At 45.8% G+C, this 19947-nt stretch overlaps 2 protein-coding genes across 3 annotated transcripts in view; both read right to left on the reverse strand.

Moving 5' to 3' along the window:
- LOC144738160 (uncharacterized) overlaps window positions 1-19947 on the reverse strand; it is a 443570-nt gene that overhangs the window by 371522 nt on the left and 52101 nt on the right. The window lies entirely within an intron of this gene.
- On the reverse strand, window positions 1997-19858 carry LOC144738171 (uncharacterized). 2 transcript variants are annotated; one of them, XM_078621158.1, is made up of 4 exons: window positions 19772-19858; window positions 19557-19623; window positions 11480-11654; window positions 1997-5921 (listed from the first exon to the last, which is right to left on the reverse strand). In XM_078621158.1, the coding sequence occupies exon 4, from the start codon at window positions 5909-5911 to the stop codon at window positions 4841-4843; it is 1071 nt and encodes a 356-aa protein (XP_078477284.1). In that variant the 5' UTR covers window positions 5912-5921; window positions 11480-11654; window positions 19557-19623; window positions 19772-19858; the 3' UTR covers window positions 1997-4840. The 2 variants fall into 2 exon arrangements, with proteins under 2 accessions (XP_078477284.1, XP_078477283.1); XM_078621157.1 differs by lacking the exons at window positions 19557-19623; window positions 19772-19858 and adding an exon at window positions 13394-13490.

A 19947-nucleotide genomic window follows, 5' to 3' on the forward strand; every position in this document is an offset into this window, starting at 1 on the left:
TCCTACTCCTCGGCTGTCTGTCACTGACCAGCACGGGAAAACAGCAGGCAGCCCCTCCAGAGATCAGAGATCACTCTGTTATTACCCCTCTATCATTTACTCAGCGGTGTGTGTGCTGGGGATCTACATCCCCAACACACAGGAATATCACTGGGAGTGGAGCCGAGGGGCAAGTGAGGGAGCTGAGGGAGGGAGAGCCAGTCAAGCGCAGCCAGGGGAGGGCTGGCAGCCTTAGGCCTGGGGGGCAAGTCCAGTCAATTGGCCCATTGAACCATTCACCAGCGCAGCCCAATGAGTGCCCACCGCCACAGCTCAATCAGTGCCCACCGCCGCAGCTCAATCAGTGCTCACCAGCGCAGCCAAATCAGTGCTCGCCACCGCAGCCCAATTAGTGCCTACCACCGCAGCCCAATGAGTGCTCACCAGCGCAGCCCAATTAGTGCTCACAAGCGCAGCCCAATTAGTGCTCACAAGCGCAGCCCAATTAGTGACCATGGGTTGTGGGTGTCATCTGTCTAACCTCTTCGGTTCGGGGGGTAATGATGCTGCCAACTTCCTCCAAGCTGCCTCTGCTCTAAAAGACTGTGGCTGCGCTGTGATGCTCAGTCTGTCACGTCTCCCGCGCTCTCTCTCCCATGAACCAGCTTCCGGCTTTCACTGCCCACAAGTCACCGCGCAGCCGGCCCCTCCCACATGCCCTGGCTTCCTCTGAGTCCTGGGAGGTGGGAGTAGTAGTCCGGCTGCGCTGTTCGGTTCCTCCCACCGCCTGAAACTTGATTGCGGCCAGACTACAATTCCCATGATCCAGCGCTTCAGCCGGCCAGCCATTCGGCGGCGGCCACCCCCTCTCCCTCTTCCACCAATGACCGTCCTTCTCATGTAGAAAAAAAGTAACAGACAGGCAGCGGCGGCAAAAACACCCGGCGGGCCGGATAAATGTCCTCGGTGGGCCGCATGTGGCCCGCGGGCCGTAGTTTGAGGACCCCTGCTCTACACCTTGGGGTGTGCACAGGGATGTCCTCTGGCTACACAATATTTAACATATCTTTTGACCACGTAGTTCGTGAAGCCTTCAATGGCTGTACCCGAGGAATTACCATAAGGTACAGATACAATGGGAGGCTGATCGAATCCCGTGTGCGGTCAAGGGATGTCTCCCTATTGCTCAACCATGTTATGTATGCCCATGCTCTGGTGATTGCTGTTCACTGCTATGGAGAGATCGGAGAGATTCCCATACCTGGCCAGTGTGCTCATGACCGGCTCCGGTTTAACAGCGGAGGTCTCACTCCAAATCAGTCGAGCGCTATTCTCTTTTCATCAGCTGCGTTACGCTGTGTGGAAGCTACCTGATCTCTCGCTGCGCATGAAGCTCCAGGTCTTCTCGGCCACGGTAATTCCCTCCCTTCTCTACGCTTGCGAGGCATGCACCCCCCTAATGGAACATCTTCGCCGGTTACAAACATTTTGGCTGGTCTGCTAACGATCTATCTTGGGTTTAACCATATGTAGTGACATAAGAAGGGAGGGGCTGCTGGGGGCTCTGGGTCCCTGGGCGGGCCAGGCGCTTAATCCCCTGGGCGCTGGGTTCCCAGGGGGTCCAGACGCTTAAGCCTCTGGGCGCCGCCAACGGGGGGGGGGGGGGGGGGCTGTGTGTGCTCTGTGGGATGTCTGGTGGCGCTCCCTGGACGATCGGGGCCCAGTTGTAACTCAAGACCCAAGACCCACGACCAGCCATCTGAAGACCCTGGGATGCTGTGAGAGCCAGCGCTGGGACTCTGGAACTCCCGACTCTACGACCTTGTGAGGGCGAGTCCAGAGCGTAGCCAGAGTAGAGTATCTAGGCTGTGTACCTAGGCTGTAACAGAGTATCAGGACTGTTGGAGTACTGTTGGAGTGTTGTGTTGTAATAAAGAAGTTACCTCTACAAGTGTCTCCGGAACCCGTTACACATATGTGTATGTGTGTGTAATGTAGTAACTCGGCGGGAGACGACTTCACGGGTAACACACTCTTTTATTTCAACGACTATAGTTACACGGGTGACTAACACCAACTATAGTTACACGGGTGACCAACACCCACTTAGTTACACGGGTGGCTAACACCAGCCTAACCCACACGGTTCTCCTGGCTACACCAGCACGGGCTCTCGGAACACACCCAGCCGGGGTGTCCGTCTCAACCCTGGGACCCCACAGTCCCGACCCACATGGGCGTCGGACCACGGGTCCCACGGTCTCGCCTCCGAGCCACACAGGGCCCCGGTCCTGACAAGGACGGCGGGACTAGGGGTCTCAGGGCACTACTTCTTCAACTCCGTCTTCAATCTTCAACTGGTTAACAACAACCACGAGTGCTCTCGCGCGTCACCCTTTATGCCCCTCCTGCGGACGTCGCTGAGAGCACCCATCCCATTTGACCAATCACTGGGCGCTGGCTACGATCCTCTTTTCCCACCTCGTGTCAGCGCGCCTCACCACCCACGCCGCGCCGCCCCGTAATCCCTCACTCCCGGCACGCGCGTCCACACCACGCCCACATCGCGTGCCCAACCCCGCACCCCGTGCCGCCCCGTGATCCATCACTGTCGGCGCACGTCAACACCACCACTACATGTGCGTCTAAGTCGATGTGTTTCTATGTGTGGGTCGATCTCTGTGTGTAAGTCCATGTGTGTGTCTGCCTTTTTCGCCCGAGCAACGCCAGGTACTTACCGCTAGTTACACATAAAAGGCAAAGTTGTGATTATGTGTCTGTTCAAAATGTTTAGCGTACTTCCCGACATGCAACAAACTTGCCATGTGGATAATTTCCAGACTGTACACCATCCAAAAATTATAAAAATAAACTTTTTTTTGGGGGGGGGGGGGGGGGGGGCATATATTTTTTGCACGGTGAGCTGTGACGTCAAATCTGTAATGTGACCCGCGCATGTGGAAGCATAACGCATTGAAGTGTAATAGTTAGTGCGCTGTGCTACGAACCCGGCGACCCGAGTTCGATTCCCCCTCATGGCCACCACCGGTGATGATTATTTCTACCGATCCTGGGCCTCCTCTAGGTTGACTCAGCCTCAAACGAGTAACTGCTGTGGTGTGTTAACATCGCCACTGGGGAGACAAAGGTGGCCGGGCGTGGTGCTGGCCACCCACCCCCTCGTGTGCCGTGCCGGCCTTCATAGGTGCTCATTAACAGCACTTGCGCCCTACAGTTTCACAGGCTACACGGGGGATCTTTGTCTTTATCCTGTGTGGGGGGGGGGGGGGCAGCGACTGCGTAGCGATTCGCGCGCTGCGCTACGAACCCGGCGACCAGAGTTCGATTCCCGCTCACGGCCACTACCGGTGACGATTATTTGAACCGGTCCTGGGCCTCCCCTAGGTCGACTCAGCCTCAAACGAGTAACTGGTGTGGTGTGTGAACATCGCCACTGGGGAGACAAAGGCGGCCAGGCGTGGTGAATCCAAGTCCCGGGCGAGGCCAGGTAGTAAGGCTAGTCAATTATATAATTACATTTCCCTCCCCGTCTCCGCCTCGAATCACTGCACCAAATTTAGCTAAAAGATGACGTCACCCTGTTGCTCTATTTAAGACCGGGAGCGAGTGGAGGGCCTCATCATTCTGGCAAATTGCCCGATGATGCTGGATGTAATTACCAGCGAAACGTACTCAAAATTTTAAATGATGTTGAATCACTCGTCAACACACTGGTGGGCTAAAGTAGTGAACTATTTGTCTTGGTAAACGCGACACATTTTTTTACTGTTTGGCAGCGTCGGGTGGTGGAGGGTTACGACACATTTGACTAATATTGGTCGCGAAAGCCTACGTGTTAAACTGACCATGTACTGTGTTAGCGACTGGAAGACAAAGGTGGTTGGCGAGGCTCTGATCCCGTGAAATACATATTATCTTGGTCGTGTGTGAATGACATTTCGCATTATCTCTTCTGAATGACCCTAAGTCTAATACTTTCATAATTACTTTGTTCTTGCTTAACCAAGATTCGTGGTATACCATAGTTGTTACCAAGGATATTACGAGGGTTTAATTAACATTTGCTCCCAGTCTGTATTGCCAGGGATCCGTGCTTCTTATTCTCAAGTAATATTTTGATATCCTGAGGTTGAAGATATAGCTAAGCTTCAAACCTTACTGTTGTATTTAAAAAACCCTAGTTAACTCGTAATGATTAACTGCCCTTGGGTGAATTTCGCTGTCCAAGGGAGGTTCATGACCCCTGCTGTTTTTGTCTTTTGTTTTATTGTGGGGTTTTTCCTTTATGGCGGTCTTCTCTTGAAGTCAACTGGGGATTTCTCGAAGAATCTCATTAGCCCCCCCCCCCCCTTGGGTTTGCCATTTTTTAAATTACATTTTATGACTTCCCCAGCAGGCTTGTGAGTAATTATCCTCCAGCTGTCTTTTGCGTGGCAAGGCAGGGGGGAGACTCACCCTTTCCATGCCACAGCTCTACATCCCAATCAAAATTATTAAAAAATAGAAAAAGATCACTCGATATAATTTTATGGAAAAGGCATATATACAACATACTCTTCGAGTGTTTGTGACGAGATGATACAAAACAACTGAGTTGCTGAGGCGATTAAGCAAGCACCATACAAATGCTAAAATTATTATAACATAGTATAACATAGAGAATGCTTCGGAGCTTATTGGCTCTGGCTCCTGGTTAGAGATCTACCCAACCCACAGGTCCGCAAATACTGGCTGCTCTTACTCTGCAGGTTGAACCTAGGAATTGAGTGTGCAACTTCACGTTATTTTAATTAAAGGCCTGTGACAAAGGTGCATCTTTTGGAGCTTCATTGTCTCAAGCTTACACATCTACCCGGTCTCCATTTGACTTAGTATTGTCTAAGAAGTCCACCCACACCTCCACTTCCACAAACTCCTGGGAGTTGCCTCGCTCTGCCTCACAGTCAGAATTCTCCTCCTGCTTCACGTTGCCTCCATCGATGTGAAGGTCCGATTTTGAAGTTGAATCTTCATCTTCACATTTTACCATCGCTTCTTCGCTCTTCACCATCACTTCTTCACATTTCACCTCTTCAAAATCCACCTTGACACATTTTATTGCGTCCAAGCTAGAATTAAATTCTGGTTCTTTTTTCAGCAGGGATGGGCTCATTGCAGCACTTGGATTTACACAAGCCGATTTCAGACTCCGCTCCTTGAGGATCATCTGATGCCTGTGTGTTCTCTGGTGTCTTTGAAGATGTGATAACGTTGCAAATGCCTTCCTGCACAGAGTGCACTTGAAGGGTTTAGCTCCCGTGTGCATTCTCTGGTGGCTCTGAAGATTTGATAACGTTGCAAATGCCTTCTCACACACAGTGCACCTGAAGGGTTTCTCTCCTGTGTGTGTTCTCTGGTGGCTCTGAAGATGTGATGACTGTGCAAATGCCTTCTCACACATAGTGCACCTGAAGGGTTTCTCTCCTGTGTGTGTTCTCTGGTGGCTCTGAAGATGTGATGACCGTGCAAATGTCTTCTCACACAGAGTGCACTTGAAGGGTTTAGCTCCCATGTGCGTTCTCTGGTGGCTCTGAAGATTTGATAACGTTGCAAATGCCTTCTCACACACAGTGCACTTGAAGGGTTTCTCTCCCCTGTGTGTTTTCTGGTGTCGTTTCAGAGGAGATGAACCTAAAAATACCTTTACACACAAACTGCACTTGAAAGGTTTCTCTTCCGTGTGTGTTCTATAGTGGATCTGAAGAGTTGATGACTGTGCATATGCCTTGTTACACACAGTGCACTTGAATGGTTTCTCTCCTGTGTGAGTTCTCTGGTGCTGTGTCAAACTTCCAGTACGATCCATGCTGTCTGCATACTGGTCGCATTGTTTCCTTCTTGTACCGAGCTGCGCCGAGTCCCTTTGCTCCATCAGACCAATTCTGCAGAAGAAGAGTCAGAGGAAGCGTCAGTTGCAGACAGAAAAACATATCCACACCATCTACGTCAGTATCAAGGCACAGAGGAATGCATATACACAGTCACACATGACATACACATCTATACTTATTCATATTTTCATGATATAGTGAAAATAATTCCCCAATTCATCACGCGGGCTGTTAAGGCACACAATGAGAGGGCCAATGGTCATAAATATGCCTGGATACCCTCGTGTCTTCAAAATGAATGCTTACCAAAAACTCCAAGCACACAATTTCGGTTGTCTAGCTACGACAGGAATATTTATTTAAGAAAAATTTGCTAACATAGCAAAGGCTGTTGAAAAAAATATTATTTGTATTATGCAGAAATGTATAAATTAATGTTCATTTGCAACTTAGAGGTGTGAAGCCAGGCTCAGATGAGCTTGAACGCAAGGATGAACAGATCTAACTTCAGCTGTATATGTGCAGTGTTAATTTCCTGACTGTTTCCATTATTATAAAATCTTGTTCTGTACCTGTTGAATTCCATGACGAAATGGGGCCTTGCATATGTTCTACAAAAAGATCACCTCCGTGGGAAAATCTTGACTTAAAACTTTTGTGATAGCGGGAATTCATATTCTTTGGTTATTTCGGTAAAGTCACGTAGATAGAAAATAATAATACAAATAAAGTGAATAGAAGAAAAAAACCTACTAATGTAGACTGTAGCCTGGTTCTTAACCTCGGTGAGCGTACTGGCAGTCTATAATGTAGACTATTGCCTGTTTTTTTGACGAGACCTTTGCAATGGACTAGACATTTGCAATGGACTAGACCTTGGCGATGGACACTCACAGCTTTGTATGTAAAAAAGTCCAGGCAGCTTCTACATAGTGTTACAGAGCCTAATGAAAGAATGCCGCTAGACTAATTTGAAGTGAGACTTTGGATGCCAAACCAGAGCTGGTCGTGAACACATTAACCAGGTATAGGAGCTCCTCCACCACGTGTAGAACGACCTGATTATTCATGGAGAGCTGAGCAGGTGCAGTGTTGTATGACATTAAATTCCCAGGGAGGTGTTCTTTTGGTCTTTCGGTAAAGTCACGTCACTTTACCGAAAGACCCAAAAAATATGAATTCCTGCAGTCACGAAAGCGTTAAGTCAAGCTTTTCCCAGGGAGGTGATCTTTTTGTAGAACATATGCAAGGCCCCATTTCGTCATGGAATTCTCCAGGTACAGAACAAGATTCTCCAACTCAATGTCATTGAGTAGCCATGACCAGATCATCAACATGCGTAACAAAGTTGACCAGCAGGGGACAATCCCTTGACTTCAGCCAGGCATCGATTAGCATATCATTGTTACTGTATGAAATGCAATTTTTTATAGGGCCATTGTGAGCTTCTCAAAACACATCATTATTTGAAAATGCTACGTAATGTAATGCATGGGGCCAGAGGGAATTTCGGCAACAAGCCATGTTGAACAGGAAAGGGATCCGACTCCTGGTCACACAGGTTTAGACGGGCCTGCCTAAAATCATAAAAATCCTCAACGAATGTGAGCAGAGGTAGAGATATCTAAAACTAAAAATAATCCAAAACCCCAAGCCTCTTTATGGTACTATAGGCCGTAATTACACCAAGAAAGCAGAGATTTAGTTCCTGCTGAAAATCCGTACTCCTGTGCTATAGCTGATGGACAAAAAATACAGCAGCCCCTTGAATAGCGAGGAGGTTACATTCTTGGAAAGTGCCGTGTGAAAGGTAAAATGGCGATATTTAAAACGTAAGCCTTACCTAAATAATGGGGTTAGGTAAACGGCAACTAAAATATACATCACAATTGAAATAAGTACTGTACTGTATTCCCAATAAACTAAATTACTGAAATAAATGTGGAGAAACCGTATACAAAACATTCCAAGATGAGTTTAAATGTATATAAATAAAGCAGACTTCCTGTGTTTTTTTGAGAACCAAATTGCGCCAACACTATGAAACCTACACACCCCAAATTGTCCATGTGTACTCAAGGGTAAGTTATTATGTTTTCACGCAATTTTTAGCTTACCTGTTCACCTTCAACACCTGTAACACCTGCACACTCCAACACCCCGCTGCTGCTATATTTTTTCTCATTTACCACATTATCCTTACATATAATCAGGCCTGCATTTTTGCCACAAAATTCATTCACTTCCGGCTCCTTACTGTCCTCTCTGCAAACACACGGCTCACCTCTAATATACTGTAATATTTCATCATGGAACCTTTGCCAGTACCAAAATATGAGAATAGGTTTTCCCCATTTTTCTGGCAACAAAACAGGTGTTAAGATGTTAAAACACCAACCTGAAACCTTTTACATGGAATCATGTGTGCATTAACCACAATACTTGTGGTCAGAATGCAAAAAAAAACACTTTGATAGAAAATGAATGGTCTGCTGCTGAGGCAGACTGTTTTTAAAAGGTTTGAAATGGGTGTAGCCCAAGGGTCATAAAAAATTGGCCGGGGCTAGTGATGTTAATGTAATAAATTAGCATGTTAATGTGAAATCGAAGAGTGGTGCAATCCAAAGCGGCCTCCCAACAAGAGAGAAGGAGCGAGGCTCTACCTGGGTAAACAACAACGACCACCATGACAACAATAACCACGATGTAAACTTCTCACTTCAGATCTCAGTGAGCGCGCACAAAAATAAATCACGCTTGCGAGCACAGAGCGCACGCCTGGGATACACTGCCGAGATCATCGATAACCTCGCCGCCGAGAAAGTTCAGCAGTATCTGACAAGCACAACGGGGTGGCAGCCAGATGCGATCTGCCCATATCCCCTATCTAACACCCTTGCCGAGCACTCGCACGTGTGTGTGTGAGAGATTTGCTCGCGATTATGCGGAATTCCGACGGCTGGGACGGGATAGCACCATTGCAAGTCTTCTTCCAGAGGAGGAGGTGAGGGGGGAAGACGAGGGAGCCTCCGGGACCCTGTGAGACAACCCCAAGATGGGTGGCAGGAATATAGACCGGCATAGGAGATATCGCAGGCCATGCGACCCAAGTACGCGAGGAGGTAACCCAAGTACACCTGAATGTTACCAAGCTGCAGTCTACAGCGGAGATAGTACAGTCCGAGGTGGGAGGGCTATGCTCCATGGTCGGGGGGCTAACCAGGCGAGTGTCTCAATAAGAGGCAGAACTCTAACAAATGCGCACTGGGAGGGTAAGGGGAAGTAGGCAAGGGGCCTCTTATGGAGCCACCGCCCTTGCCCGTGCGTGCTATCTATGCGACCAATGGGGGCATCTCGTGAGAGACTGTCACCAGATCGCCCGTGCGAGAGAAGCACCAGGGTTAAACACCAAGGCCTCCTCTTCTTGGTTCTTTCGGTAAAGTCACGTAGAAGGGAAGTAATAAAATAATAAAAATAAAACATAATAAAATAATTCTCACGACGTTTCGGCCACAACGCAAGCAGCCGTCCTCAGGTGAAGAACATGTCTGTCGATAAGACAGAGTCTAAATGACACGTCTTAGGCTTGGAGTGTCTATTTAAGCTGTGAGGGAGGAGGAAGAGAGCCTTGACAAAAGAATTTGCATTTGAAGAGGAATTTAGCATATTTATGGGAAATGCAGGAATGCGAATAGTGCAAATTGTGAAATGCGTGGGAGGTGGGCGGGGGGTTTTCAAAGTCATATTATGCCCATGCATTATGCAGGATTAACAGCATCAAAGGGAGGGGGCAGGGGCAGCACCAACAAAGGGAAGGAATGTGAATAGTATGCAGCTGCAGCAACCAAACAACCACGTAAAAAACTAAAGTATAAACTTCATAGTATCATCAGTATACTAAATATACTCTCTAATAAGCTGAGATACTAACAGTAAGTAATACATTACAATTCTATGTCGCAAAAAATATAATATGCTTCCAGCTAAACTTTTTTCCTTACATCAAACAGGTCTACCCCGTACTATATGCTGCCATAGACAAACCCAACATTAAATTATATACTGTATTACTATACACCACCTTATACATTGTTATATTACACTATGTATTATTCTACCCACCCTAATGTATATGACACTGCTATATATTCACTATACAATTACGATACTATATATTACTTTGTACATTGTATTAAGCATATAAATGTTATGCTATTTGTTATTATACACTGTACCATTGACCGTCGTGTGAAAGATACTAAGAGGCAGCAACGAAATATGAGAATGGGAGAGTAGCAGAGCAAAGAATCCATTCCCTGCATAACATTTATATGCTTAATACAATGTACAATGTACAAGGTAATATATAGTATCGTAATTGTATAGTGAATATATAGCAGTGTGATATACATTAGGGTGGGTAGAATAATACATAGTGTAATATAACAATGTATAAGGTGGTGTATAGTAATACAGTATATAATTTAATGTTGGGTTTGTCTATGGCAGCATATAGTACGGGTTAGACCTGTTTGATGTAAGGAAAAAAGTTTAGCTGGAAGCATATTATATTTTTTGCGACATAGAATTGTAATGTATTACTTACTGTTAGTAGCTCAGCTTATTAGAGAGTATATTTAGTATACTGATGATACTATGACGTTTATACTTTAGTTTTTTACGTGGTTGTTTGGTTGCTGCAGCTGCATACTATTCACATTCCTTCCCTTTGTTGGTGCTGCCCCTGCCCCCTCCCTTTGATGCTGTTAATCCTGCATAATGCATGGGCATAATATGACTTTGAAAACCCCCCGCCCACCTCCCACGCATTTCACAATTAGCACTTCGCATTCCTGCATTTACCATAAATATGCTAAATTCCTCTTCAAATGCAAATTCTTTTGTCAAGGCTCTCTTCCTCCTCCCTCACAGCTTAAATAGACACTCCAAGCCTAAGACGTGTCATTTAGACTCTGTCTTATCGACAGACATGTTCTTCACCTGAGGATGGCTGCTTGCGTTGTGGCCGAAACGTCGTGAGAATTATTTTATTATGTTTTATTTTTATTATTTTATTACTTCCCTTCTACGTGACTTTACCGAAAGAACCAAGAAGATGAATCCCTGCAGTCACGAAAGCTTTAAATCGAAACCAAGGCCTCCCTAAAGAGGTTGACCACGGAGGGGTGCAATTGACGTGGCCCCAACACAAATAAACTGTCGTGATAATGGTGAGCGAGTGACCCCCACGCAGATGCCGACAACAACACCCCAGAATGCGGCGACGGCGGGTGACTGGCTGTGGGAGCTGGTGGCAGGAATAATGGGGGCCACGTCGCTCGTGGAAGGGCAGGTGAACAGGTTGGCGTACCCAGATTCTGCTAGACACGGGGGCAGTAACGTCACTCGTGAGTGCAACACACGGCAGCGTGGTCGGGGTTGACGTGGGCCGCCTACAGGCCCCGGATCGTGCGCTGCACACTGCAAGTGGAAGTGGGATGGGACTGCTGGGGAGGGTCACCTTTAAGGGTCGCCTCGGACACCAGGTGTGTAACCAGGAGTTATACGTGTCGAGCGTGTTATGCCACGAGTGTATTGCAGGTACCGACCTCCTGGGAAAGTTGGGGCTCAGCGTGCAGCCACCGTGGAGGGCAGCGGGGAGCGGATTCCTTTCTTGGGACAAGAGCCGGGTTGCCCTCGCTTCAAGCCCGTGGCCGCTATCCTGGCGTCGGCCGTCACCGTCGGCATTGGTGTTCCACTGGGTTTTCCGTTTTTCTTCCAAACCTAAACTCAAAATATATTTGGTGGTGGTCAAACAGTCGAATGCAGGACCCTCCTGAAACATAATCTTTAACTGCTAAATGAGAAATTAAATTGAAAAACCCTCAAACACAGTACAATATTTTTTATTTTACCAGGTGAGGCCATCTGAGCTGCATAGCTCTTTTTCAGAATCGACCTGGACACAAATGATAGCTCAACTTAGTGGGTTATAATATGGAAATGTATTGCAGCAAAATTCTCAAAATGCATGTTTCTAAATGTGGAGAAAAATCAATGCCACTACAGGGAGAGAAATAAAAAATTAAAAAATGTAAACTGCAATTATAAATGCGTCAGGGTTGGAATCGAACTCGCGCACGCAGAGCACGCTCACGGAGTACACTAACACAAATGAGTACACTCGCTCACTCGGATTATTTTTTCTCTGGGTCCTTCGATTTTCCCCTCCACATTTAGTAACATGCATTTAGATTATTTGGCTGCTACAATCTTCCACGTGAAAAGCCATTTCGTTGATCTATCATCTATGGCCAGGTGGCTTCTGACAAAAGATCTAACAGCTCTGTGAGCCTTGATTGGTAATATAAAAATAGTTTACACCATTGGAATCTCATTTGCCATAAAAAAAATATAATTGTATTTTTTTACCCTTTTATCTGGCAACAAAACTGACTCGTTTTTTACGAGGAATCATGTTTGCATAGACCACAATACCTGCAGTCATAATGCAAACAAAAAACATAACTCTGATAATGTATGCACTGTCCTTAAAGTAGATTGGTCCACACCCGAGACAGCTTTCCTTAGAGCCTAGTCTCACATGGTGTTGGACCAGATGACGCCAAAATGCGCACAACTCAAAGACAATGCACCATCAGAGAGAGGGACTAGGCTCTAAGGAAAGCTGTCTCGGGTGTGGACCAATCAACTTCAAGGACAGTGCATACATTATCAGAGTTATGTTTTTTGTTTGCATTATGACTGCAGGTATTGTGGTCTATGCAAACATGACTCCTCGTAAAAAACGAGTCAGTTTTCTTGCCAGATAAAAGGGTAAAAAAACTATTATAATAAAAATAGTTGTTCATCGGTCTAAAGGGTGCATCAGCAAAACCAACTCGGCAGAACGCTCCTGAATTAGTGCTGAGACTCATTGTGGAATATACTCGAGTGTGCACCATGGTGGCTGGGAGATGTTAACTGCCTCTCCTGGTTTACAGGAGGTGGTGGGTTCGATCGCGACCCCTCCTGTATATTTGGAGTTTGCGTGTCTCTCTCGCTCCCCGTGGTCGCGTAGATTTTCCTCCGGATTCTCAGGGTTTTCCCCTCCACATTTAGAGTCAACATCACCACGCGTTTAGAGTATTTGACCGACAGACATTTCCACACGTTGATAAGCCACTTTGTTGTGGGCTGGTCGCTTCTGAAAACAAGAGCGGTATAGCAGCTCAAGTGGGCTTGGCCTGGTAGGATAATAAAAAAACTGTAGAAATACTTAAAAGAAACAAAGTTTCAAAGTAGTGAGCCAGGTGAAGACAAATTAAACTTGAGCAGATAATTAAAGCAAATGCAATCAGGCGAGGGCAGGAGGCAAGGCCCCGCATGGCTAGGCCCCGCGTTGTAATGTTCCAACCTGGACATCGATTCCATACTCGCTGCTACTCAATTGATATCCCTATGAGAGGAGCGAGGCTCTACCTGGGTAAACAACAACAACCACCACTTTGTCAACTTCTCACCTCGGATCTCAGTGAGCGCGCGCGCGGTGCAGCAGCTTCCGGATATATCGTGACGTCACGCGGCAGCAGGAGATGACATGACGTCACTAGCGGAGTTCATCACACAATCCCCTCCCCCAACAAGCAGCGGTGTAATTGAATAAATTATGTTAATGAGCCGGGCCCACGTGGGGTGATTGGGCTTAATTCTAGATTTGAAGCTTTCGTGACTTGGCTGCTGAACCCGTCGCAATGATTTCGATTTAAAGCTTTCGTGACTGCAGGGATTCATCTTCTTGGTTCTTTCGGTAAAGTCACGTAGAAGGGAAGTAATAAAATAATAAAACATAATAAAACAATTCTCACGACGTTTCGGCCACAACGCAAGCAGCCGTCCTCAGGCGAAGAATGAGACATTATCAAGCTAGGAGCTTATATAGGTGTAGCGAGGAGGAGCGCCTTAACAAAAGAATGTGCATATGAAGAGGAATTTAGCATACAGTCGCAATGAATAGAGACTGTTTCATGAATAAATTATGTTAATGAACCGCCAGTCAAAAGCGCCGTGGAGGGGGGGGGATTGAATATCTTGGTGACATGACGTCACTAGCGGGGAACAGCTTTCCCTGGCGTCTCACGCCGACGAGTTAATGAGTGGTGACGTCACTGTGTGTGTGTACACTGTGTGTACAAACTGTGTGTGTGTACACTGTGTGTGTGTACACTGTGTGTGTGTACCCTGTGCGTGTACACTGTGTGTGTGTACACTGTGTGTACAAACTGTGTGTGTGTACACTGTGTGTGTACACTGTGTGTACAAACTGTGTGTGTGTACACTGTGTGTGTGTACACTGTGTGTACAAACTGTGTGTGTGTACACTGTGTGTGTGTACACTGTGTGCGTGTACACTGTGTGTACAAACTGTGTGTGTGTACACTGTGTGTGTGTACACTGTGTGTACAAACTGTGTGTGTGTACCCTGTGCGTGTACACTGTGTGCGTGTACACTGTGTGTGTGTACACTGTGTGTGTGTACACTGTGTACAAACTGTGTGTGTGTACCCTGTGCGTGTACACTGTGTGTGTACACTGTGTGTGTGTACCCTGTGCGTGTACATTGTGTGTGTACAAACTGTGTGTGTACACTTTGTGCGTGCGTGTACACTGTGTTGGCACAGTCGGGGGTACAGATGGTGCATCGGCCAGTCAACTGAGTCAGTCGACCCATGGCACCTGGGTCTACCCCGTGCACATAGCCTGGCACAAGCGCCATGGTGACGTGACCGCCACTTAGTGGCGAATGGCGGTTGTTGTTATTGTAACTGTGTGTCCGGCAAAACAAGAGATGGCACCTCAGCCAGCCATCTCATTGAGTAGCCATTACCAGATCATCAGCAGATGCAACAGGGCTGACCAGCAGGGAAACAGGTCCCTGCGGGGTGGGCTGGTAGGAACGAACAAATGAATGGCTATAATAAAATGAAATGGCGGGGGTACGATACGAAGGGAGAGTTTGAGGCCTAGTTCTAGGCTTTAGGCCTAGCTGTAGGCTTTAGGCCGCTGTGAGTTAATTTTAAATTGAAATGTTTTATTAAAAGCTATCTCAGGGAATTATAAGGGAATGTTACACTTGTTTAGCCAGGGAAGCCTCACTGAGTCTAAAGGTTTTTGTAGGGTCCTACCAAGTGTTTGCAGTAGGGGGCGATGTTGCTACACGTAATCGGACATCAGACGGACGGACGATATAATCTATTGTAGGCTGGTTCACTTCGTTCCTACCAGTATAATCCCTTAACTATAACCAGTCATCATGCGTTTTCTGGATTTTGTTGTTGTTATTCTGTCTCTCACTGGTCAAATAAACCTACCATTAAAACTATAGACTGATCATTTCTTTGTCAGTGGGCAAACATACAAAATCAACAGGGGATCAAATACTTTTTTCCCTCACTGTACATGACATCATAACAACAGTCTGGACCACTGAATGGGTTCCGCAGGACTGGAAGGAGACCCTAGTGGTCCCCCTCTTTAAGAAGGGGGACCGCACAGACTGTAACAACTACAGGGGCATCTCACTCTTTAGTGTGCCAGGGAAGGTCCTGGCAAGGATTATTCAACATCGCCTTGCCAGGCACGCCGAGAAGAGGCTTGCAGAGCCCCATTGCGGTTTCAGGAAAGGGCGGTCCTGCACAGATGCCATATTTTCTGTCAGTCTGCTACAGCAGAGGTGTAGGGAATTCCAACTAGACCTACATCTCTGCTTTATTGACCTGATCAAGGCCTATGATACCATTAGTAGGCCTGGGCTCTGGGTTGTTCTTCGTGATTTCTGAGTCCCTGACCCTCCGCTCATGATCATTAAGGACCTTCATGATGGTGAGCGGGCCCGTGTAAAACTAGAAGAATCACAGCTGTGTTCGTTAGTTTCTGAAAACGCTTGTCCTGGTGAGGGTCGTGGTGGCAGCATGCTGAGTAGGGTGGTCCAGGTCTCTCTTTCCCTGGCGACAGACTCTAGCTCAGACATGGGCAAAGTACGGCCCCCGGGCCGTATACGGCCCATTGGGCTTTTAAATCCGGCCCGCCGAACTTGTCCAAATATTATTATTAAATTAAATTTTACCTTCCTCCTGTAATGCCCCCATTTCCCCATTAGATGGAGCACTTTGACCGGGAGTGTGGTGTAAAGTAGAACCTCTGGTCACGACCATAATTCGTTCCATAACTTTGGTCGCAACCCGATTTGGTCGTGACTCGAACCTAATTTCCCCATTGGATTGTATGTAAATACGATTAATCCGTTCCAGACTCCTATGAACTGTATTTAAATATTGTTTTTTTAAGATTATTAAGCACAAAAATAGTTAATTACGCCATAGAATTCAGTGTAATAGTAAACTAAATGTAAAAACATTTAATAACACTGAGAAAACCTTGAACAGAGAAAACTAACATTGCCGCATCAAGGTTTAGAATCGTTCAACAAGATGATTGTTTCGTCTGCTACATAAGTTGGTCGATTCTGAGAGAGAGAATATTCGTATGAGCAATTCATGTTTCTATTGAAAGTAAGTTAACAGTAATATTTGGGTACAGTATTGTTTTTGGAAGCATTCACCGTAATATCATATTAACGTTTACTTCACCGCATCATCGTATGAATGATGCGAGAAGAGATTAACGGGTTCTTATGTTAGCGATTTACGTACTCGGCGCTTTCGCTCTCTAAATTACGTCTTGAATGAGGGGGGAGGGGTATGACTACACTCACAAAATTAATATCTTACTAGAAATTTTATATAACAAAAGTTATATACATTATATATATTACTGCAAATACAAACTTGACACTGTCACACACCCACATGGTAAAAAGGTGGTGGTGTGTCCAGAACCATGCCTGGCTACCTTCATCTGCTCAGTATTAATGCTTCCTCACACTTCACCATGTAATTAATTCAAGATGAATCAACATAGCAGGAGCCCACAACAAGTTCAGCTTTCACTTACACTATGTAACACGATTTTTGTCCCTGGATGGCTAGTGTTATTTTTTTTATTGGTTATGCCCACACACTTTCCTTTCGTGACCAGGACTTTACGTTAAGGAATGACACAAATGCACACATTTTCTCATTGAAAATAGGTACATTTCAAAATATCACTGTCCTGGTCACAAAAGCAAAGTTTGTGGGGAAAAATAGCCATTTTCTGTACTTTTGAGGCATAAGCAATTAGAAAATAACCCTTACTATGCAGGGACAATTTTTTTTTGTTACGCAGTGTTATCAATCATGTTTGCTGTTGGCGATAATGAAACTAATTGTTGAATTCATAATGCAGTGAAATAACTGCGCTACAGCTCCCCACAAAGATAAACTCTTAAATACACATGCATTTCACATGGATCATTAACATCTGACTTATAAACGTCATTATTTCTGTCTGTGTGTCTGTCTGTGTACAAAATTTGCTAAGGATTTGGTTTAAAAAAAAAAGAACCCAGGTACCACGCCATAAGTCCTGTAAGTGAGCCAGTGCTATTACATTTTCGCATCCATCAACTTTACAGTAGTTAAATTAAAAATGTAGTGCTAAAGTCACATACATAAAAACTATTTACAAACTTATTTACTCTATAAAAGTTTGTGTGTGCGTGCGTGGGTACGTCCATGTGGGTGTGTTAGTCCATATATGTGAGTGCGTTGTGTGTGCGAGTTCGTGTGTGTGTGTGTATGACCTCCTGTCACAGGTGCTAGCTCAAGTGGCCCCACGAGATAGTCATCTTGTTGGGTGACTTCCATGCCCGTGTTGGTCATGATGCTGGCACCTGGACTGGAGTGATTGCAAGGCATGGACCAGATCAGCTCAATAACAACGGTAGGAGGCTGCTCGATTTTTGTGCAGCTTATGGGCTTGTAATTACCAACACGCTGTTCCGGCATCGGCACATCAACACCACATCATGGATGCATGCCGGGTCCAAGCAAGAACATCTTCTGGACCACATAGTGACGGAACAGCGGATGCGGGCCCATGTCCTTGACACCAGGTTGGAAAACAATCAAAAGTATCGAAAAGGCATCTAACACAGATAATCTGCCCGTTGAGCGTAACCAAAATGGGGATTATTTTTTAGAGCCCAAAAAAATTGTTGACAATTTTAACCTTAATTTTTCTGAAGCTGGTAACCTTTTTGATAATGTACTGGGAGTCACCCCTGCTCATGCAAATTCCTATACACCTGTCCAAACATTAAACGAATTTAGTTTCCAGCCAATCCACGAAAGTAATGTTCTGAAACTGTCCTACCTCAAAGAGTCCTCCCCTCTAACGGAGCAGATAGTATTCCCGTCTTTGCTCTGCTAACTGTTGGTCACCTAATATATAAACCTATAGCCCATATTTTCAACTGGTCCATCCAACATTCCTATGTTCGTCCACTTCACAAAGGGAGCCCTAAAGATGATCCAAATAACTACCGACCTATCTCAATTTTGTCCCCGTTGACGAAAATTTTTGAAAAATTATTAAACTACCAAATGAGCAGTTTCCTGTCCGACAACAATCTATTACATCTAACACAATCTGGGTTCCGAAAAAATACAGCACATCTGCTGCATTAGTAGCCTTGATAATATGTAGTACTGCGCCAGTCTTTTTCTTGACTTGTCCAAAGCCTTTGATACAGTCGACCACAACACCCTGCTTAGTAAACTAAGTTGCCTCGGTTTCTCCAAACACGCAGTAGAATGGTTAAAAATGTACCTCTTTTCTCGCACCCAAACTGTATTCAGATGGTTGAAGGTCAGTGTTAAGATAACAAAAGGGATTCCACAGGGTTCCATCCTTCGGCCTCCTCTTGTTCTCTCTTTATGTCAATGACTTGGGCACTGATCTAGATCATTCCAGGGTAAATCTTTTTGTAGATGACACGATACTGATTACTGCTGGCCGTTCTCTGGATGACGTGATTGCCTTCGTATCTTCAAAATGAATGTTAACCCAAAACTCCCGAGCACACAATTTCGGCTGTCTAGCTACAAAAGGAATATTTATGAAAGCTAAATTCAGCTGAAATAGCAAAAGGTGTTATGCAAAATGCATAAATTAATGTTCAATTGCAACTTAAAGGTGTGAAGCCAGCCAGGCTCACGATGTCCTTGCACGCTGGAATGAACGGATCTGACTTCAGCTGCATGTGTGTACTGTTAACTTCTTGACTGTTCTACACTATGGGAACCTCATTTGCCAGTAAAAATGTTAATTGTTTTTTTACCCTTCTATCTGGCAACAAAACTGACACCTTTTTACAAGGAGTCATGTTTGCATTGACTGTTTCCAGTCGTATAAAGAGTTCCAGAGGAAAACAAAAATAAACTACTGTTTTGATATAACCTCCGTGTTCAACAGAGTTAATAGACTTAACTGCAAACACAAATTTGACACTGTCCCACACTGGCATAGTTAACAGGTGTGTCCAGACCCATGCCTGGTCAACTTCACCTGCTCAGTATTAATGCTTCCTCACTCCACCAAGTAATTCATTGAGGATCAATCAACACAGCCGAGGCTGCGTGTCTCTCTCTCTCTCCCCGTGGTCGCGTGGATTTCCCTCCGGATCCCCTGGTTTCCCCTCCACATGCAGAGAGTGAACACCGCCACGCTGTTGACGAGCCTCACCTTGTTGTTGTTGTGGGCAGGTCGCTTCTGAAATCAAGAGTGGTAGAGCAGCTCAAGCGGGCTTGGCCTGGTAAACAATAAAAACCGTGTTAATATTTAAACAAAGTTACAAAGTGGCGAGCCGGGTGAAGATAAATTAAACTTAAGCGAGAGAATTGAAGCGAATGCGATCAGGCGAGGGCAGGAGGCAAGGCCCCGCGTTCTAAAGTTCCAACCTGGACATCGCTTCCATGCTCGCTGCTACTCAAATGACATCCGTACGAGAGAGCGAGGCTCTACCTCTGTAAACAACAACCACCACAACCACCACCACCACAACCACCATAACCGCGATGAGAATTTCTCACCTCGGATTTCAGTTCCCGTGCGGAGCAGTAACTTTCCGTTACCT

Source organism: Lampetra planeri, chromosome 78, assembly GCF_965212315.1.
Source record: "Lampetra planeri chromosome 78, kcLamPlan1.2.h2, whole genome shotgun sequence".
In the NCBI taxonomy this organism is placed as follows: domain Eukaryota; kingdom Metazoa; phylum Chordata; class Hyperoartia; order Petromyzontiformes; family Petromyzontidae; genus Lampetra; species Lampetra planeri.

Excerpts from the sequence above, each read along its gene's own strand:
- LOC144738171 (XM_078621158.1), bottom strand. The coding sequence starts at position 5,911 with ATGGAGCAAAGGGACTCGGCGCAGCTCGGTACAAGAAGGAAACAATGC.